Raw genomic sequence first — 21,504 nt, 5'->3', positions numbered from 1 at the left:
ATATTGTCGCACGCCTTGTGACGAGTTTGGCTGAAGCGCTTCTAAAGTATGCTTTTACCTGATAAACACAGCCGCGAGAGCCAAACGGAAATTGATATGGCTGTAGAGGAGACTAAGAGTGCATTTGTCCACTCAGTATAACGCCCGATAGCACCTGGAAGTCCGCCATCATCCTCTATGGCGTTCGATAAGACTGCGTGATATAGCTAGGTTGCCTTCTCCGCCTTCTGCAAATACGCAGGGGGGGGGGGGGGGTCTTTCTTACGGCGTTCAGGATTTGCAGGTGGTAACCCACATCACAATTTTTTTTAAACAACATATATTCCACCGGTCCCTTGTATCATGGATTGTTCTTATTTAGTCTATCGGCTATATAGGCACTCCGTCATGTCGAAGTGCCAAAAACTTTTTGTAATAGGCATCCGCAGCATGGCCCATCGAGTATAACCCTAGAAAGGGGAGAGAGATTATGGGTTTAATGGCACAAAGGCAACAAAGGCCATAGAGCGCCAAAACTACGGTGAGTATGTGAGAGATGATGATGTGAGAGAGAGTGTGTGTGGTAGTTAAAAGCTATCTACAGGTATGAGTGATGAGATGGACCAGGATAAGAGAGAGAGAAAGGGGTACCGTTAAAGCTAGTGTGGAGGTAGGGATCCAGAAACTTAGATGAATGGGTGTGCCACTCTTCCGAAATGATTCACAATAGTTCGTGGCTCTACGTTGGTAGATCATGAGCGACGCCACAGTGGTCGGTGCTGAATGATTTTGGCCATCTGAGGGTTCTTTAAAGGAACGACCGTATCAGTTCCAAACTCTGATTTCTCTTTCTCTTCCAAACTCTTCCATTTGAAACTCCGATGTCATTTTAGTCCTCGTTGATCACTGATCCCGATATCGAAACTCCCACTCTAAATAGTGGCGCAGTTTGACTGCCATTCGGGAAAATACACGGCAAGAGCAGATGCCGAATGTTGAGAGTGTGCCGGAATTACCTCTATAAGCGAAAACGCCATTCCGTACACTACCAATCAGAGAGTGGCCTTGAGAAAAGGAATGCTGCGGCAGTGCGGGCGTCTGGACGGCCCCTTTCTGTTTTAGCGACACACTCTTACTCCTCATGTTAGGCAGTGACGTTACGGTGATCTCGTTGTCACAGGGGCCTCCTCAGCTGCAGAAGCAGCGTTGATCTTGAAAATTTGCTTACCTAATATTTAAGCACTTTCCGGACGAAAAAATTGGCCATGTAGGTTGTCGGACGATGCCGAACATACAAGTATCTGTTTCAAAGATCTTTTTTTTTTATTGAACTGATAACATCGTAATGTTTCTTGACGCGACCGTCCCTTTTGATGCAGCTTTACCTTGCACATATTAAATGCATCCGAATTTAGTTATGTTAAACCAGTTTTTGTTCTTCTTGTCTTTTTATTTAAAAGTGTTTGAAATATCGGCACGATAATTGCTGGTATCCGCTGGTACCGGACCAGTTCACTAGTGCCCGTAAAGAATCAACCGACCGGGAATCAACATGTATACCATGTTTATTCTGGCACATAGGTTACACAAACTACACATGAAACTCTGCGACTCCAACCAAGAGGACGTCGCGAGGCCACAGATTATAACAACACGCTACACCTGAATTAGGAATTCTTAGCATTTATTCAAAAATCTCTATAACTTCGTAGCCACGACTATAAAAGCACCATCGTACTCGTAATCCATATCTTTCGCTGTTTTTGCTTCATCAACTTTCCAATTCTTGATCTCAAATCCAGCTTTCTCCAAGGCACCTTTCACAATATCCTCTGTCAGGTACATGGCATCGAACACTGCCTGTCCGACCGTGTAAGTCTTACACTTCAGGACGCCACACTGAACTATGACCCCTCCAGGTTTGACCAGCTGAGTGACATTGGAAACAACCGAATTGTAAGCCTCCAGGTCCACCGCTGCGCCTTCGAAACAAAGAGAAGTGAACAGGACGTCGTATTCGATTCGATGCTCTTTGGGCATAACCCCCATATCATATACGTCGCAGGGGATAATATGCTTGATGGCTCTCCTTGTGCGCTCTTCAACTTCAGAACATCCAGTCTTCAGGTCGCTAGAAGCCACAACAGCAGCAAGTGGGATTCCAGTAAGTGGTTTTGGAAGAAAAACACGATTTTTTTTTAAATTTTCGGACAAGTGGTGAAGTCAAGCAGCGGAGAAGTGGGGCGGCTTAGTTGTGTACTAGGTATTCAATGGCTTTTCGCAGCTCTCTTACCTGTAGCCTTCAAGTAGCGCTTGAGACTCCGCTAGGAAAGACCAGTCGAGGGCATCTGCTTCATTGTTCACCCATTTTTGGACAGCGCGCCGGTTCTGCTCCAGGTATTCGCATAGTACAACCTCGTGAAACTTCTTGGTCATCGGGAACATGCTGAAAGGCGTCGGACCACAGCCAAATTCCAACAAAGTTGCTGAGTTCTTGAAGACGTCTACAAGAGAAGCCGGAACTAACTACACATCAAATAAGAACAAGCAACGACATCACGCAATCCTCCGTGCAATGTCACAAAATGTGATTAGTACCTCACTCTTCTAAGGATCTACAGTAGTGATCTAGTCTACCCTAGTTCACCAGGGCGTGGTACGCGCAAGACTAGAGGAATAGTTCGGTCTCCGAGCATTTAAATTGATATTCCTTTCCACGCGCAGTGTATTGCCTGCCTCCCTTTTCGTCGCCTCGAGCTCAATAATTTATTATTAGAAGTCATTGAAATAGATGCTTCAAATTCGCGCACAAAAAGACGACCGCTTGACGTCAAACTGAGGAAATGTGGGCGCGGCCTTGGAGCGTGAATTCCTTCTCTCCTGCTGCAAAATGGACCTTGTTCACAACTGCTTCTGCGCATGCGCAGGGGCGCCGATTACTTTAGGGTCGCCGGACAGGGTTATGGCCGTATTAAATGCCCAACTACAAAGTTTTTTTTTTAATTTTCGTGCTAGCGCCGCGACGCAACTGCGGCTACGAGCAGCGCACAGACGTGGACAGATGGAGGAGTCTTGTACGTATTAGGAGTATTGCATTTAAAATACTGTATTTTAAATACAATTTGCGGTATTTTGGTACTCTACACAATACTTTCGGTTTTGTGTATTTGTACTCTATTTAAAATACATTTTATGGTATTTTCTACTGAATACTCTAGTTACATATTTTGGATCTCCCTCTCAAACTTTCTGTGTCTCGTCTTTCCATTATCTTGCTTGTTCTGTAACAATTTCCTAGGACTTGACTCGGACATTGGCCCTTCTTGGAAGTCCCCATTTAGAGATCTTGCCCCGTGTGTACTAATCCTCGGCGAGTGAGGGTTCTATTATGTGTGCCCTGACGCGGTAACGCCGAATTCTGACCTCGCCAGGCAGGGACCTGTAGAAGTTTGCTTTGTTCTGGGTCACATGTGCTTAGTGGTGTTATATGGTATCTCTTTGTCATCTTTTTGGGACTTGTGTTTAGATGACTCCTATCACGCAGGGGCGGCTTGCGTAGTACACGGGCTTTAGGTGATTCATGTCACATAGCGGCGACTTGCCGCATTGACCAGTGACGTTTTGCGTTCAAGGATTGCTTAATTCTATTTCAAATACTTTTGAAGTATTTCGTACTTTATCTTAATTACTTTAATTTTCATGTATTTATACTCTATCTTAATTACATTTTAACGTCAGTATTTATTATCTTATCCTAAATACATTTTTGAGTATCTTGTACATGTCTGAGATGGAGTAAGGACAACAGGAAGGAGTGGGAGGAAGGGGGGTTAGTATGCGTCCTAAGCTGACTTCAAGGGGAACTGTGCCGATATTCGTCTAGAAAGTCTGATGCAAAAAGAAAAAAAAAGAAAAAGAGGGAAAATCTCAGACAGCACCATCGGTGGTAGGATTCGAACACCCCACTCCGCAGTCATCAGCACAATCTGATTGGCTGCCACTACCAACGAGTGGATGCTAAACTCCAAAGTATTAATAATTCCAAACTTCACCTAATAGTATACCTCCAAAGTGCTTCGAGCATTGCACCGGCAAACAGGAAAACCATTCGCCATCCAACGAAACCCCTTTAGGGGCCCATCCCATTTTTCTTACTATCCTCCCCCTAAGGGGCTTTCTAAATTGTAGGGCGATTTTACACTGTTTCAAGCATGCTGAACTTGTTGCTTAGCACAATTTTGTCATGTCCACGTGGATACCCTGTGAAAGGAACGGTAAGAGTTGTTCTAATTTTCAATAGGTTCTCCATATTTTGATTTAAAATTTACTTATGCCAATACCGTTACGCTTACACCTTACCGCTACGCCACCTTATAATACACCTTAATACGCCTTACCGTTACGCTAATGATGACTACAGGGAGAAGCCCAGAATTGATGTCGTGAGGACATAAACGATTTGTCATAAAAAACGCAACAAAAACAAAACAAAACACAGAAACACACAGATATGCTACAATGTTTTTCTCACCTCTGCGGAGGAGTTCGTTGACCTCACGTTGGTAAAACAGATAGAGAAAGTCGAGCTTCATCACCATGTCTTGATAGCTACCAGGGTCGAACTCATTTCGGTATTGCTGCTTGAGCTTGTCGTAGTCCATCGTGGGATGGATGTTGCCAGCCTCACGCCGAAATTTGCAAGAGCGCTTGTAAAATGTGCCCTTTCGCGAGAACCGTGACTGTTTGAGTCAAACGGGAACACTACAAGAGATGAAGCTGACAGGAGTTTCTTTTCCCCACTCAGTATAACACCTGGCAGTCCGCCAACCGATTGCACCGCTAAAAGCATGCAAGCTGTTGATAAGACTGTGTGATAACTCGTTTCAAAATAGCGACAGAAGCAGAGGCAGAACAGTTGAAATATGGCACTCATCGGAAAAGCCAGACAGACGCGAGATTTGAACCACGCATCTCTAGATTACCGGTCGAGCGCCTTGATCAATTCGACCACCCTGGGAGAATGTGCCGTTGAGAGTGGCGCGGAAGCATATTGTTGACAAGTGGATCAGTAAACTAAAAAAAAAAAGAAGAAAAAAACAAAAACGTTTTTCGCAGGCTTGCGACCAATTGCTGAGCTTTCCAATACTGGATTGCTCGTGATCGAGTCCAGCAAAAGATGTGCTAATTATTTCCAACCGAAGTTGCTTGTCGCAGGTATATCATGGCATTTTGTAAATTTCCCGGGGAAGACGAAACCGTTAAATGGTCTTTTAAGCAGGAGAGGAATATTCCTGCCAACTAAGAAAAGGCACTTTATGCAATATGAAACACATATTTCTCATCGTCCGTTCATGTGTGTGTGTGTACTCAACAACATTGTTTCTACGATATCACTGGGGTAAAACCAATAATATATTTCCAACTCGAAATTTAATGAAATGTTTTTCTGTTAACCTCAAGAACCTGAGAAACAGCAGTTGACGAAACGCCAGCGTACGCGGGAGGTGGAACTCTAACCCACACCTCGGTCACGTGTGTTACACTAAGCCAACATCGTGGCCAGGTCATATACCACGGCCTCGTTCGTGAAGACACTGTCACATATTCATTGTGACCCATTATCTCTTTCATTTTCTTCCATCCGCGCCACACATTTGCACACAGACGAACGCACCGAGGCAGGCAGCGTTGTTGACAGTAACGAAAATCGCACAGTCTGAACCCTTCTGGTACTCTGCTCGATCCTGAGATTATGCAGGAATACCGGTCACGGGCACCGCTTAATCGCCAGAGTTCAGAGACCGCTACTTGGTTAGCGCGCGTTTGTCATACTTTGTGCTCGCCTACACTGCATGATCCGCAAGAGCACTCGCACGGAAACTCTGGGTGCTTCATCTGATCCAGCTTGTGTAAAATGTTTACAATGATTAGCCTAAGGACCAAACCGCTGGCACTTGTAACTTTGATCAGACGACTTCACAGATGAAAGATGAAAGTCACTGAAAAGGTTAGCTAGCTGTAGGACTCGAACCCAATCTTCTGGATTGTCGTTCCAGGGCTCTACCAACTGAGCTAAGTTAACACGCCTTCACAGCGACTTCCAGGGTGCGTCATCTGAAGGGACAAACCAGCCAATCTCTCTCACTCAGCCTCCTTTCACTCTTACATTTTTTGCTCACTCATACACACATTCATACGACGGGATCGACGCAGGCGGCAACTGTTGAACATGAAAGAACTGATGTTCTGAGGCTGGAACAAAATAGAAGGGACAAATACATACAAAGCCTCGAGGCTTTGTATGTATTTGTCCCTTCTATGGCTGGCACAGATCAATGACAGTTGTTCTGCTGGTCAGTTGCTCTACAAGCTTAGTGACCCGAACCAGACACATTATGGACAACCTCCGGGAGTCCCCGCCTGCTCCGCGCTCAGTATCTGGCAGCCACGACCAAGGTGCCGGCGAAGCATCGTCCGTTTCGGCAGTTTCAAAGCTTCTCCTGCACCCGTTCTGGAACAAGAACCCGAAGACATGCTTCCGGCAGGTCGAAACACTTTTCCACGCCAGACGGGTTCAGAGCCAGATGAGCAAGTACTGTGAAGTGCTGCCCCTACTCCAGCCCGACTTCGCCGACGACATTGAAGACGTTATTTCTTCACTCCAACCCGACAACGCTTACGATGCCCTCATGCCGGCGATCCTTTCCTGTAGCGAGACCTCGGAGCGAACAAGAACATAACATCTACTTAAGACAGAAGAGCTTGGGAACCGTCACCCGTCGCATCTGTTGCACCGCATGAGACGATTGCTTGGAACCCGTGCCGAAGACCATTCCGCGATTCTTCGCGAGCACTTTTCTAATTGTCCCCCTCATGATGTGCGACTTACCCTAGCGGGCAATATTGACGTCACCCTGAACCATCCTGCCGAACTCGCAGGTCGCATCACCGACTACGCTTGGCCAGTGCTGCTCCTGTACGGCCTTCCGCCCCACCGGATTCCCAACCTAACGCCGACCTAGAGGCCGCCGTTGCTGGCTTGACGAGTGGGGTGAGCAAAATGTCGACGCAGATGGCCGACCTACGACCTGCTCTTCACCGTCAGTCTCACAGATCCCGCAACCGTCAGGGCGTCAAGTCCGTCGCCATCATCACAGCAAGATTCCACTGCACCTCGATATTGATGGTATCATCGCCGCTTCCGCCATCGCTCCACGCGTTGCGATGCTCCATGCGACTGGAGGAACACTCCCAGCCCGGTCGATCATGGTGGCAGACGACCGAGGCCTATGTCCTGCGCTCCTACTATATTTACAGGACCCCGTTGGGAACCACAGTTTCCTAGTGGACGCGAGAAGACAAGTTGGCGTTGTGCCACCAAATTTTCAGACAAGAAAGTGTGCTGGTGCCATACGCCTCTCTTTCAAGCTGCCAACAAGTCCACGATTCGCATGTATGGTCTCTGATCCCTCGCCCTGGACATCGGCCTGCGTAGGACGTTTCGCTGGCCCTATGTGGTTGCTGATGTGGAGCACCCGATCCTTGGAGCTGATTTCCTCCAGTTCTTCAACCTCGACGCCAGCGTACGCCAAAGGGGTCTGAAGGACAATACCACCCCACTAGCCAAGAACTCCACCCTCTCTGCAGTGAAGTCTTCCGGTATATTCGCCTTGATCCCCAGTTCGCCATACGAAGTCGTCTTTGCGTCTTTTCCTGACCGTATCAGGCCGTGCAATCTGTCTTCTTCGATGCATCATGTCACCCATCGACAGGCGCTCCGGGCACAGCATCTTCCAGGCGACTGTCATGTGAATGTCTTGCCATAGCACTCGGGGGTTCGATCATATGCAGGCCTGAGTATCATCAGATCATCCGCCAGTAATTGGGCTTTCCCCATTGCAAGGCAATCTCCGACCGGTACCCACTACCACATATTCAGGATTTTACTGAACATCTGGGGCCTGCAAAACTATTTTCAAAATTGATCTCATAAAAGCGTATCACCTTATCCCTGTAGACCCGGAGCATATACCGAAGACGATCATTATTACTCCTTTTGGCTTAGTTGAGTACGTCTGGATGCCCTTTGGGCTACGTAGTTCCGCGCAAACCTTCCAACGGTTCATTAAAGTGATCTGAGGCATGTGCTTTGTTGTTGCCCACACCGACAACAGCTTGGTTATGAGAAGCATCTCAGACAGCTTTTCCACAGGCTTCAGGAGTATGCCCTGGTCGTTAACGAGAATAAGTGCCTTTTCGGCGTGCCTAAGCTCAAGTTTCTCGGCCATCACGTGTCCTCGGTTGGCATCTGCCCTCTCGATATCGAGTACACAGCCAAAGCAATCAGGGAATTTCCACAGCCAACAGCCATCTGACAGCTCCGGCGATTTCTTGGGTTGGTGAACTTTCACGGCAGGTCATATGGGCCACTGTGCGGCCATCATCCAGGCCCTCACTGACCTTCTTCGCTCAAATGCAAGGTCGTCGTCACCCGTCCAATGGTCCGAAACTGCTGAAGCTGCTTTCGCCACCATTAAGCAGGCGCTTACGGATGATGCCGTACTCTTCTGCACACAGCATGATACTCCTGCTTGCCTCATGGCCGACGTCTCCAGTTCCGCCATCGGTGCAGTGCTCCAGCAGTATATCGGTGACATGTGGCGCTGGCGCCCGTTCTTTCCTCAACGTTTGAACGATGCACAAACCCGCTACACCGTTTTGGGAGTATAGATATTTTGGCTACCTACGCAGCTATCCGTCACTTCCGCTACTTTCTGGAAGGACACAGGTTTCATGTATTGAGGGATCGCAAGCCTCTTTGTGTTTCGAGCCAACCGATGAGCATCTTCAGCGCGAAACCCGACATCTCATGTACGTCTCATAATTCACCACCAAATGGTAATGGTCCTGTGATGTTACACCGATATCCGCCATGTGCACGGCGTTGGCAACAGTGCACCCGACGCTATCTCGAGTCACAGCCGTTACTGCGCCACGTCCTGTCAGCCTAGACGACATTGCTTCTGCCCAAGCCAATGACACCGAGATACGCCAACTTCGAGCTGCGAATGACACAGCATGACGTGCCGATCCTATTCACGCCGAAGATCCTCTTCTGTTATACTCGGTGGCAGTCGTCCTGTCGTACCACTCACCCTCCGCAAACGTCCGTTCGATGGTGTGCACAATATGGCCCACCCTGGCATGAGTGCCTCCCAAAGCTCCTCTCCGCGAGGTATGTGTGGACGAACATGAACAAGGATATACAAGGGTGGGTAAAGAGACGCTTATCCGGCATACGAGGACTCTCCTCCAGCCCTTCCTCCCTCCACGGGCTCGGTTCGACCATGCACACATCAACCATTGCCAGACAGCTGCCTCCGTCAAACCGTTTCAAATACATCCTTACATGCGCCGACCGATTCACTAAGTGACATGAGATGGTACACTTATCCGACATCTCTGCCCAGACAGTCGCCGAAACTATAGTAAGCAGTTCGGTGGCCAGGTTTGGGTGTTCGTCAATCATCACAACAAACAGAGGTCGGCAGTTCCAGAGCGTGCTCTTCGCCGCCCTGGTGTTCCTCCTGGGACCCACCCACTGGATCCGTCATCTCCCTTTTGCCCTACCCGGAATAAGATCCCCAGTCGAGGAATACCCCAGTTCTGCTTTGGCTAGCACAGGTCACGCACCGTTCGTTGTTCTGCTGGTTAGTTGCTCTACAGAGGCCCAGCTGTATAGCCGCGTCGAGTCACGCCCCAGGCAGCACACCAATACTGACCCAACATTGGGCCAATGTGGGCTGTCTGGTTCGCCAATATCGGCCCCATATGGGCTGCCAATATTGGTCACACATGAAAAATGCAACCAGGCTCCACTTGGATCAATATGGGCTGCTTCTTTTGGCAAGCCCATTTTGTTCCATTCTTCCGTGATAATGCCGATGATGAGTACGTGTAACATACATTATCTGGCATGAATGAATGAATGAGGTTAATGTGCCCAAGAACGGCCGCAGGAGCCCTGATGTTGGCGCATAATATCCGCCACTACATTACTTCATTCGTCTTTCTTTTTTCGTACAGGTCTAACTGATCCACGTTGCAGCGCGTTACAAAAACAATACTGCTTCGCCCTAAAAACGAAGAACAGGGACAGTGCCCATCTTGCTCCAGGATACAGGTAGTCCCACAGAACTACACCCATGCGAAACATCCATCAGAAGCCTTCATCGGCATCGCAGTACTATATGACCCAAAAACTTGGTGGTGCGTGGGGTGGGGCATGCGCGGTAAGCCTGCTCTGTAGTGGCGACTCGGTGCACACAGAGGAGGGAGAGGAGATGAGGGTGAAAGAGAGAGGGGATGGATGATGGTGGCTCACAGGAGAGGGAGGGCTGTGCTATCCCTGTTCGTCTGGGATTTTTGGGTAGCCCAAGAGAACTACGCGCCACAGAAAATATGCGACCATCCCTGAGTATAGTCAAGATTTCAAGATTTCTTTTATTAGTGTCAGGCGAATAAAACAAGATGCAATAGGACTGTGAGGGCGAACCCTGTAGAGTCTCAAGGACTGTTTATCCGACGTAACGTCGACGAGCGAGCGACCGCATACGACGAATTCTCGACTGAAAAACGGCCACCGTCACCGTTTTTCCGGTGAGCCGACGCGAGCAATGGGAACTTCATCGATTTCTCGGCGACAACGGTTGACAGAAAAATTCGGCGAAGAGCGGAAGCGGCCGCTCGACGGCAGCCGATAGGACCGCTCCACGCACTGTTGTTCCACGAGCGGACGTGCCGGACCAGTGGCAGGCATTTCGGATGCCCGTATGGCTAACCTGGGAAATGGGAAGCATGCTGTCGCCCGTCCGCTGCTGTCTGAGGGCGCTTTTGTAGCGCCTATTTCGCGAATATGCTTTGACCGCAAGAACTTCTTCTGTGTGCCACTATAACTTTTCTATATGTAGGAAAATATTTATCAGTTAATTTGAAGTCAAAATTTAACACGGAGTCACGAAGCGCCCGCTAGGGCGCCACCGTCCGCCGCAGTGGAAATCTGTGCATGCGGTTCATCCCGCCGTTTTTCCGTCGAGTTGTCGTGCCGGTGGGGAAGTTGGCCGTTTTTCCGTCGAGAAATTGTCGTATGCGGTTAGTGCTTTATACTCCAGCGGCAGAGAACGTGACAGGTCAATCACCGTGCTCCTGCAGCGATGGGCCATTTCATGCTGACGTTGCGTGACAGCATTCGTAAGCACGCACTGTACCCCAATCACATGTGTGCTTCGCGAAGAGAAGAAGAAGGAAAGAAAAATGTCGGAATCTAGGATACACGTCTAACACGTGCAAGTAGACGCAAAGTTTACTTGCAGAGTAGAAGCAAAGGGTAGAAGCAAACGTCACGCTAGTTCACGATGAAGTATAAACAGCACAACAAAGCCAGCCTTTTCTCTTTTTTTCTATAACCCCCCCCCCCCCCCCCCAGCGCAGCGTGCCGTAAGCGTCCGATTGCGCAGGGCGACGCTGCACGAGCTACGTTGTCTGCCGGGTTCGAATTCGTGCAGTTTGTGCTGTCTGGGGTTTTTCCTGGGTCTTCCTCAGATGCTTTCAGACATATGTTGGCACAGTTCGCTTAGAAGTCGGCCCACGACGCACATCTCCCAAGGCCGTCAGTCGTGACGTTGCCCACCGCCGTGAGGCCGACAACGGCGAGCACCACCAGCACCACCACCACCACCACCTCTTAGTCTTCATTGGGATGCTCCCTGTACCACGGAGTGCATTGCCATCAAATAAGTAAGTACCACGGTAATCGCCAGGATTATTGCCAAAGTTACCCCATATAACAAAAAAATCTTCCAACCCGCTCCTAGAGCACAAAGCAGCGAAACACTTTCAGAGGCGGATTTAAAGGGGTCTGGATGTCCTGACCCCCCTCAAGCTCTGTCATTACGTAGAGTTTCAAGTGACCTTGGTAGTAAGTTCAAGGCGATGGCTTCGGCGATGGAGTTTGCCGCGCGTCGCGTTTTCGCGCGCAAAAATCGCTCCATGCGGATCAGCATTTACGAGTTCTAGGACGCGCGATTTCGCTGAAACGGCCACACTCTCTGAGTCGTTTCGTTTTATTCGGCAGCTACGACCAGTTGTCATGGCGAAGCAGGATGGCGTCTATTTACATCAGCTGTACGAGCTGAGTTACAGTGCATGTTACAGTGGGATTGCCAGGTGTTGGCTGTTTCGAACAATGTGTATCCTCTGCGGGAAGTTGTTGGATGTAACGACTTGCTGAGTAGGGCAATTCACACGCTTCAACGTCTAATATTGCCGCGCTGCTTGGGCATTTGGTACAAGCACCCTATACGGGTTTGTCCCGTTTTCCGCATTTTCAGTCAATATGGGCTGCACACTGGCGACATGAGGACCGTATTGCTGACAGTTCCTCCACAGTATAGCTCAAACGTGGCAATATGGGGCCCATATTGCCATGTTGGAACCAATATGGTGAAAATGTCGGCAATAAACGGGTCCCATATTGAACCCGTGTCGCCAATGTTCAGCAAATATGGGGCCAATGTTGTGTATTGCCTGGTGCTGGTTGGAGATGGAGTGAGGCCCCATCACTCTCGCAATGCACACTCTACTCTTTGTTTTATTCTTCAATGCCACGCGTTTGCAGAACAAAAAAAAAATTTTTTCGGCCAGCGCCCTCGCCCAGTTGGGAGATTTAGCAGATTGGAAGGTGTTTACGATAACGGTTCCGGAAACATGATAAGCCAAGCCCCTGATTCCTTTGAAGTGGCTGGCATCACGCTGGCAATCTTTGACTTGACAGCTTCCTTTATCGTATAGTTTTCGTAGCTGGAGCGCTTGAGATGTGCTAAAACGCTTCTTTCACATCTGAAATGGAGCCGGCGTCCTTCATCTACTGTAACGGGATGGCATTTCATACGCGTGTGGCAGTGCGCCAAAGGGTATAGTGACGTTTTGTGAGTATGCCATTTAAAACCGCCGCTTGTTCCTCCAACTTACAAATATTAATTCGGATGTAAAAAATAAACGACGAAAAACTTCGTATTTTGGGTCGACCGACCAGTAATTTAATTAATTCCGGGCCAAGTTCCGCGACAGGAGTTCCAAGCCAAGGCCGAAAGCTCCATCGTCGTAATTACATGATGGGAATTGGTGTTTTGAAGCATCATCCCGTCGTGTGAATTTGTGTGCGAGTGAAAAAACACGTAAGAGTGAAAGTGGAGTGAGTGAGTGAGTGGATGTGTTTGTCCCTTCAAATGACGCAGACTTGGAAGTCACTGGAGAGGCGTATTAGCTTAACTCAATTGGTAACAGCCCTGGACTGGTAAGTCAGAAGATGTGGGTTTGAGTCCTACAGCTGGCTATCCTTTTCGGTGACTTCCTTCTTTCGTCGTAATTACACCACATATCCTGCGTCCTGTTACCATGCTCTATGAAGAATCATGCCTTCAGAGTCATTCATTACAGTTTTATTCAAATTGCGTTACACGAAGCACGTAGTACAGCTATATGACACACGTGAATATGAAAATTTTATAGTTCAGCAAACACAGACTATATTTTCGTAGCCACAACAACAAAAGCGTCGCCGTACGAGTGATCATAATCTTCAACGGCCTTTATTTCAATGTTTTCCCAACGGTTGATGTGAAACCCAGCTCCTTTCAAGGCAGCTTTCACAATATCGCCAGTCAAGCACATGGAGGCGAACTCTTCGTTTCCGACACCGTAGTCATTACAGCCAAGGAGTCCACACTGAATAATGACACCTCCTGGTTTTACCAACTGAGCAACATTGGAAACAACTCTGTTGTAAGCCTCTAAGTCCACCGCTGCTGCTTCGAGGCAAAGACAAGTGGTTAGGACGTCGTATTGAACTCTGTGCTCCTTCGGCATAACGCTAATATCGTGGGCGTCGCAGGGGACAATGTGCTTAATCGCCCTCCTTGTGCGTTCTTCGATTTCAGAACATCCAGCCTTGATGTCGCTGAAATATACAAGAGTAAGAAATCAGGTTTCTCAAGTTTGGTCCCCAAATGTCAGGGTGTACGAAGATATCCTTTCGTGAACTTGCTATCGAGGGAGTGACGCACACGATAGGCCATTTGCAAAAGTTCCAGGGGGCAGCGCGCGCCCTGGGAGGGAATGCCGGGAAATGCTGTGCAAACCGACAGCGACGGTGCATACTGCATACACCAGTACTTGGACGACCATCGGAGACGATAGCAAATCGCTGTCGTTTTGCACAGCATTTCCCGGCGCGCCCTGCCAGGGCACGCGCTGCTCCCTGGAACTTTTTCAAATGGCCTATTGGCCACTAACTAACAAGCGCGGCGACAAACATCGACATCAGACCATTCAGTATATCGACGATCCTGTGGACGTTAGCGCAATTCTGCGCACCAACGCTGGGCTCTTTGAGCACTTATGGCTCTTCTAACCTCCCCAGATCCAGTGCGCGAACTCAAAGCTGTTGCCTCGATACCTTCGCGGGGGTGTCAGTACTAATGTAGTCGTATTACGGCACTGCACTGTGTTACTGTCCCGTAGCCTAAGCGGGGTAACACCCCATGACATCATCATTCGTAATCCAATTGTTGTTGTTGTTAGAGAAACACAGATAATTCCTGGGATCCTGGCGAACTCTCAGACTGCCAACAGTCCAACCGAGATTACCTCACGGTGGAACCACATAGAACATGCATAGAAAATACAGCACTTTGGAAAAACCTGGGTATATTAAAAAAAAAACACTTGTATACGTGTATTACTCTTTTAGTACGGCCGACTGACAACGTGACTTTTCAAGGCTCTCTTACGTGTAACCTTCAAGTAGTGCTTCAGATTCTGCTAGGAAAGACCAGTCGAGAGCATCAGCATCTTTGTTGACCCATTTCTCAACTGCACGTCGGTTCTGCTGGAGATATTCGCACAGTACAACCTCGTGAAACTTCTTGGTCATTGGGAACATGCTTAACGGCGTAGGACCGCAACCAAAGTCCAAAACAGTTCCTCCGGCCTTGAGGACGTCTGCAAAACATGTCGGAATGAGCTCCACAGTTCAAAACATGTTTTGGAACAGCGTCGGGGAAGTGCTAGCCCTACACAGGTTTACGCGATGGACTGCAACCAAGGATCTGGGAAGAAATAACAGCAGCTGGCGGCCTTTACAAACGAAACACCACGGGAGATATTACTAAAGGAGGAATATCGTACGCATCGTGAAGCATATGGGCATATCGTAGCAGAGGACTTGTTGATTAGGCCGTCCTTGTGAAAATCCCTTGTGCATGAACTATATTAGCATGATTCAAGTGCCCCCCCCCCCCAAGCATGAACTAATAAATACCTGCCCTCCCCCCTCCAACCAGCCCACCACGTGTTGCGTCCCGGCCGAATCAGCACTACCAGTAGTGTTCTTTCAGTATGCAGTCGGACTTATCGCCATATGCGTATATGAATACGTGTCAGGAATAAGGAGATATTATCACATCTCAGAAAATGACTTCAAAAAGCATTGCAGTTTAACAGACAGTGTTACACATGGATGCACGCGTCTCAATTGCAGTGTTGTAGTAACGCCTTACAGTACTCGATATCTTCTTCGGTATAGGACTGCGGATCGCGATTCTTTTTTAAATCGGTGTCGGAAAAGTATTTCCGTTACAAATTTATGGTAACGCGATCTCCGTATCGTTACCGATACCAATACTGTTTAACTGTCCCACCCTTTCTTCACCCACTATATTTCTTACTCTTATTCATTGTCAATTGACCGCTTAGCCCAGGTTCTTGATTTCAGTGATGTGGTTAGAGAGGGAAGACACTGCTCTCTTAATAAAGAAGGCTGACATTTTCCGAAATGCTATGCTTTTGTCTCCTTCCGGAGAAGTAGTAGATAGGACTATGTATTTTGACAGAAAAAAATGTGGATTCGATTTCGCGACTTCGGTCCGGGGACGTTTGCCGCCCCCGATCGCAGATGAGAGAAAATGTTTTACCATGCAGGTTTGATTACCAGACATTCCTAATGATCACCCTGAGTTTTCAGAAAAAACTCGTTGGCCAGGGCCTGACCAAGACCCTGACCGCCACCGTTCAAGGTTTCTACCCTTCACCTTAAATCTCGGCATGGTACGGATAACACCTTGGGACTGGGGGCTGGGGTCCGTTGTGGCGCCACTCACCAAGCACCAGCCGAAACCGGTGCCCCCTGCGGGGTATGGAGAGTGATAAGTAAAAGCTGTGACAAATGAAACCTTGCGGCACTTAACACAAGGTCCAACTGACTGGGAATAGCAAGCCGCAGTAGCGCAGTCTAACCTTTCTCTCCTTTTTTTATAATGAACATATCCCCTCCAACTGACCAAATCAAAATATATATGTATAAAACGCCAAGAACTGCAAGTTACTGGTAAGAGAAAAGTTTACATGAACGTTTTACATACCACTGTTGACGAGTTGATGTAGCTGACGTTGGTAGAACAGATAAAGAAAGTCGAATTTCTTCACCAGACCTTTATAGCTAGAAGGGTCAAAGGCATTTCGATACTGCTCTTTGAGCTTGTCGTAGTCCATTCCTATGTTGCTATTGTTGGATGAGCCTTGCTGCGTCCCTCACGAGTTATATGGCTCGGCGCAAAAACCTGAATCACTTCAGCCTACAGAAAGAGTTTCTACGATAACACTATACAAGAGCATCTTTCCTCTACTTCATCATAATCTCGAGCACCCTGGATTTTCCGATAAGACAGCGCGGTCTCGTCAGAAAACATGTTCAAAACAGTGACCACACAAGCCAGAGAGAGGGAAGTACACAGGCCGTGCGGTTTCCTCCTCTCTGGCTTGTGCTGACTGCCAAAGCGCTGGGTGTGAAGCTCGCTGGAAAACGGTGTACGCAACCTAAAGGTAAGACATCCTTTTTTGCAACAGCATCATTCACAATGGCATCAGTTGCTGACCTTCCCAGTCCTGCGTTGCTGGTGGCGAAGACGGGCTAAGCCACACATATTAATATTTTTAACTGTTCTCGTCGTTTCAGCAGTGCACTAGGATGTGATGATGATGATGATGATGATGATGATGACTTAGGTTTTACTGGCACATAAACAGCGAGCACTAGGATGTGGTGACGACACAAGGTCCACAAGGTGTACAAGCCTGGTGTGCCCGCGCCACAGACCGAGGATGGTATTCTTTCCAATTCGTGTACGGCGCCTCCAACGTACGACAAGCCGAAGACTATGACGACAATAGAGAGTTTTGGGAACCGTTGATAATGTGGCTTGCGCGAACCGTATCAACCGGAATCAATCAGTGGATAAACTTCTGAGTCACATACGACAGCGATTGGCTCCGATAGGCACGATAACTTTACCAACAGTGTGCTAAAACTGCCTTATGAAATGTACTCCGATATGCAGCTTGGGGCAGTCATTAACCAAAGCGAGTCCTTCCCGTGAACCGCAGGTTCCCACAGCAGTGACCTGTAATAGAGCACAGCTACCTTTTTGCATCGTGGAACAGTTGTTGGGACGGGCTTGGTAATGACGCGGGGGAGAAGAGAACGTCTCGATGCCGCGTCTGATGGCTCATTGCTTGGTAGATTGCTCTGGTCGGGGGTACACAGATGTTGGACATCTTCCGAGATTTCGATCGTTGAGAATTTCCCAAGTACAGGGAGCCGACTGCTTTGCGGGTGCCTCCTTTCACTTACTTTGTGTCTACACAATTTAGAAGTCGGGCACGTGACATGCAACTTTTCGAGTCGTTCATTGGAGCTTTGTGTCCACGGCCGAGAGCAAAAGGGATTTTCACCGCGTGCAACACACGAAAAGTTCAGTTTCTGTCACTTAAAGGTGATTTGACTATCGTGTACTGCTACCACCGATTTACAAGATATCAATACAGAGTCATGTCAATTCGATAGAGACAGTGACAGCATGTTCACGTGAGACGAATTATCCTGCGTGAAATGGCGGATTGGTACGTAGTGATCACAGGTAAGGAAGACAACAGTACAGTTGTTGTCCTAGCTTTTAATATGTAATTTTGTGACTGTCTGATCAGACACATTATGTTAAGGGCAAGGTGATATTAGGCGAAAGAAAAACAATAGTAGGAGAGGAGGGCGCAACAAGAACATCAGTTATATGTTGAATGCTGATGGCACAGGGCGCGTCTCCGTTTATGAGGAGGAAAAGCGCGAATACACAGGTGAGTGCTTCTATCTTTTGTACGTGCATGAGATTTGAAAGGAAGCGTTTATTCATTGTTTTCTTTTAAAAATATTTGCAGACCAGTACATGTTGGGTATGGGCTCATGAGCCACTGCTTTGCTTTGGGTTGGTATTTTGATAGGTAGATGAAGGTACATACTGCTTGCAGATTCATGGAGATCACTTGGCAGTATTACTCTATGCTGCCAGTGCTGCCAGTCGCGAACATTCGCCATTCACTCGCTACTTCTGAAAACAAATAGGTGAGTGCAGCTTCGTAGTGTGCTGTTCCCGACACGCTTGTCTGAATCGCCTGTCAGTACTTCCGCAGCCCATATTTCCTTGATTGCTCTCCAAAATGTTGTGACAATATTGTATTTAAAGGTGGACCAGACGCTCCACGTGTTTATTACTCGAGATAGATTATCTTCCAACACCTGGAGATTTGAGATAAACCACGGAGTGCTGATTTCAGACAAGTGCGCTCGCCAGCAATACGTCCTGGGACTATATACACGATCACAAGGAGACTACACAAGACATCAACATCGATAAACTTTGGATGTAATGTTCAGATAAGGTCCCTAAAGTGGTTACAAAATTTTCTGTATACTCCGTGAACCTTTTTTTTTTTTTTTTTTTTTTGCTGAAAATGATTGTGTCTGTGGAGGAACTCTCACTACAGGAATTTTTCTCGGCTAAAGTGCGCCATTTTTTAAGCACGCGCACTTGAAACCGCCTCCTTACCTGTCCTGCGCGTTCCTCCTTCCAATCATGTTCATCCTCTCACTTCTTGGCTACTAGACGCAATCCCAACGTGAGGGAGCATAGGGAACACCTCTATGCCCCCTCACGTTGGGATTTCACAATGGAGCATCGGTCAATCATTGGCGTTCCATTCGGTGCGCGGTGACGTTCTCGGTGACGTAATGGTGTACAGCGGCAGGGGCGCCGGAACAGGGGGAGCAGGGGGAGCGACGGCTCCCCCACATTTACGAATGGGGGAGCACGGCTCCCCCAGTGTCAGCCCAGCGTCGTATTCTTCTACGGTGTAACGGAAAGGCCCGTGCATGTGTTATTTCGGCAGCCATAAATTTAGAGAGCAGTAAACAGAGAGCCTACCACTGTCACTGTGCGGAGACCGTTTGAGAAGAGCTACATACCAAAGGTGTCAGGTTCACAGGGTTCTGGAGTTGACCATGGCAAGGTTTGTGGTACGAAGTGCACTGTCGAGGTTTCGAAGTGCAATAAATCAGTCCGAAAGTGTGTACCGGTAGGCGCGAGCATTACCAGACTCATCCACGGGGTGAGGGGGTTGGGGGGGGATAGAGGCGCAAACGGGAATCGCGAAAGACACGCAAGGCGCAAGACATCTGGGGGAAATAAGGATACAATAATACCGCCCGGTTGAAGGTTGTTATAGGGGCGGTTTGCCAGGTGCAGCCACAGATTTCAGTCGGTTGTGGCCAGGGTGCCCACTTCGAGCTGGCGTGTGAGACCTGTAGTACGACAATAAGTGCGATTGACTGAGACGAAACGTCGCACCGGTGTTGAGTTCACGTGTCGCATTCCAACGGCAACGTCGAGGGAGCGCCATCAAGTTGTCGCCTGAAGCAGCGTTACATGAATATCAAACGCCGTAGACATCGGAGAAGCCCACACCTCTGGTAAGAGATATGTATCGCAGCTTGTTTGCGGTCTTCATATTATGTATATGTTCACTTGTCATAGTAAAATATTCTAGCTGTTAACCGGATTGCTGGCTCCTCACTTTCCACCGTACTGATGTCCAAAACTACCGGCCGTTGTCATTTACCCGGCTTTTCCTATTGAGTCGCCCTGGATTGATAACGACAGCGTGACACCCAGTCAAAGAGCTGGGTGTCACAGGGACACATTCTTGCTGAGCTCCAGACAGCCCCAGGAAATTGTGGTTTCTTCGTAGGAGGCTTGCGGATCGGACGATATTCGCTTCCAGTCGCGGCACGCGTACATGCCGCGACGACGGTTCCCGGGGACAAGTCCCCGAAGTTCCTTACACATTACTTGACATAGAGGTCTAGGCACTGCGCAGAAGTAAAAAAGTCGGACGCATTGAACTCATACCAACTAGCCCACCACCAAGCGCTATTTCATTACAATACTTCTGCAATGCTATTTTAGATCTACAGTACAAATATGCAGATGTCGTTTGCCTGGAGCACGTTTACAGTTTGTGTAGCAACCCTGTATAACGCCAGCATGAGCCCTCAAAGAAAATAAGTGACGATGATGATGATGTTTATGGTAGCACTTTTTTTCGCTCCCCCACTGGAAAAATAGTTCCGACGCCACTGTACAGCGGTGACAGATGCCAAGTTTCCACCCCACACGACGCGGCTTCCTCCGTTCGCCGTGGCGCGTCGCCAGGGATATCAGCTTAGCATAAGTTCGGTGCTACATTTAAATTCTCTGCGGGGAAAACTGGTCGCTTTCCCAACGTAAAACCTCGGCTGTCCGTTCAGAAACATTTCTTACGTTTGCCCCCTATCAAGCAGTCTCCGTGCTTTCACATTTTTAGGGCAATTCTCCGAACGAGCAAACATACTTTAGAACAATAATCTTGTAGCAACAAAGGCACAACACACCACACACAGCCATAGACAACAGCACGGGTAACTCAGACAGCAGCCTATTTCAACGTCTCCGGAATTGGCAATGAGAAATCCGCTTACACAGACCTGAAGTCGAGTGACTGTTACGCGCTACTTCGGCTGCTAAAGCGTCGCCATATTTGGAAACAAGATTTTCAGAACGTATAGTGGAAAGATTCGCTCGTATGCTCTCGTATTCGCTCTCGAGGTGGAAACGCTAAAGAACTGGCTTGTTAGAGTGCCTAAAAGCGCTCATCTCCTTTCAGGACACTGTGCACTCTGAATGGAGAACTTCACCGCATGAGACGCTGAGCACCAACTGCGACGCGTGCAGTGTGGTTCAGTATTGTCAGCAGCAATGAAACAGCCGCTAATAATAATAGTAATGACGTTGCTCTCTCCCCTGAACCGTTTCGTGAAACGGCGACAGCCTTAGGTCTTATTCGATTCGGTTCAGTAGTAGCGATTTATAACGCTTCATCTGCGGTTCATGGCAGTTTTACATTCGGTTCTGGCTCATGTTCCACATCATCATGATCCATTCATCTATGTTGTTGTTGTTGTTGTCTGGCTCATGTTCCTATACCCTTGCTCCGCACTACCTTCATATTTTCGTTTGGTTCCTTGTTTGCATGAGGCAGCGT

General features: G+C 48.2%; 3 protein-coding genes across 3 annotated transcripts in view; 1 reads left to right on the top strand and 2 right to left on the bottom strand.

Annotated features, from left to right (window-relative positions):
- Positions 1–1,526: 1,526 nt before the first annotated feature.
- On the bottom strand, positions 1,527–4,754 carry LOC135390070 (nicotinamide N-methyltransferase-like). Its single transcript, XM_064620080.1, has 3 exons — positions 4,511–4,754; positions 2,273–2,483; positions 1,527–2,110 (listed from the first exon to the last, which is right to left on the bottom strand). Exons 1-3 carry the CDS (start codon positions 4,638–4,640, stop codon positions 1,678–1,680), a joined length of 774 nt encoding a protein of 257 aa, XP_064476150.1. The 5' UTR covers positions 4,641–4,754; the 3' UTR covers positions 1,527–1,677.
- Positions 4,755–13,462: 8,708 nt separating this feature from the next.
- Positions 13,463–16,673, bottom strand: LOC135390069 (nicotinamide N-methyltransferase-like). The gene is made up of 3 exons (XM_064620079.1): positions 16,458–16,673; positions 14,829–15,039; positions 13,463–13,996 (listed from the first exon to the last, which is right to left on the bottom strand). The coding sequence occupies exons 1-3, from the start codon at positions 16,585–16,587 to the stop codon at positions 13,564–13,566; spliced, it is 774 nt and encodes a 257-aa protein (XP_064476149.1). The 5' UTR covers positions 16,588–16,673; the 3' UTR covers positions 13,463–13,563.
- A 149-nt stretch (positions 16,674–16,822) lies between these two features.
- Positions 16,823–21,504, top strand: part of LOC135388309 (uncharacterized) — a 41,205-nt gene continuing 36,523 nt past the window's right edge. The window contains exon 1 of the mRNA XM_064617776.1: positions 16,823–16,917. The gene's annotated coding sequence lies outside the window, so the exon portion shown is untranslated. The remainder of the gene's footprint in view (positions 16,918–21,504) is intronic.

Source organism: Ornithodoros turicata, chromosome 3, assembly GCF_037126465.1.
Source record: "Ornithodoros turicata isolate Travis chromosome 3, ASM3712646v1, whole genome shotgun sequence".
In the NCBI taxonomy this organism is placed as follows: Eukaryota; Metazoa; Arthropoda; class Arachnida; order Ixodida; family Argasidae; genus Ornithodoros; species Ornithodoros turicata.
The sequence above is the reverse complement of the archived record's forward strand: the minus strand, read 5'-3'. Positions and strand labels throughout refer to the sequence as shown.

Bases quoted from the DNA above. Each gene is read 5' to 3' on its own strand.
- LOC135390070 (XM_064620080.1), bottom strand. From the start codon at position 4,640: ATGGACTACGACAAGCTCAAGCAGCAATACCGAAATGAGTTCGACCCT. The intron at 2,484-4,510 runs GTGAGAAAAACA...CTTCTCTTGTAG, and splicing joins CAACGAACTCCTCCGCAGAG to ACGTCTTCAAGAACTCAGCA. The intron at 2,111-2,272 runs GTAAGAGAGCTG...TGTGGCTTCTAG, and splicing joins GCGCTACTTGAAGGCTACAG to CGACCTGAAGACTGGATGTT.
- LOC135390069 (XM_064620079.1), bottom strand. From the start codon at position 16,587: ATGGACTACGACAAGCTCAAAGAGCAGTATCGAAATGCCTTTGACCCT. The intron at 15,040-16,457 runs GTATGTAAAACG...CATGTTTTGCAG, and splicing joins ACATCAACTCGTCAACAGTG to ACGTCCTCAAGGCCGGAGGA. The intron at 13,997-14,828 runs GTAAGAGAGCCT...TGTATATTTCAG, and splicing joins GCACTACTTGAAGGTTACAC to CGACATCAAGGCTGGATGTT.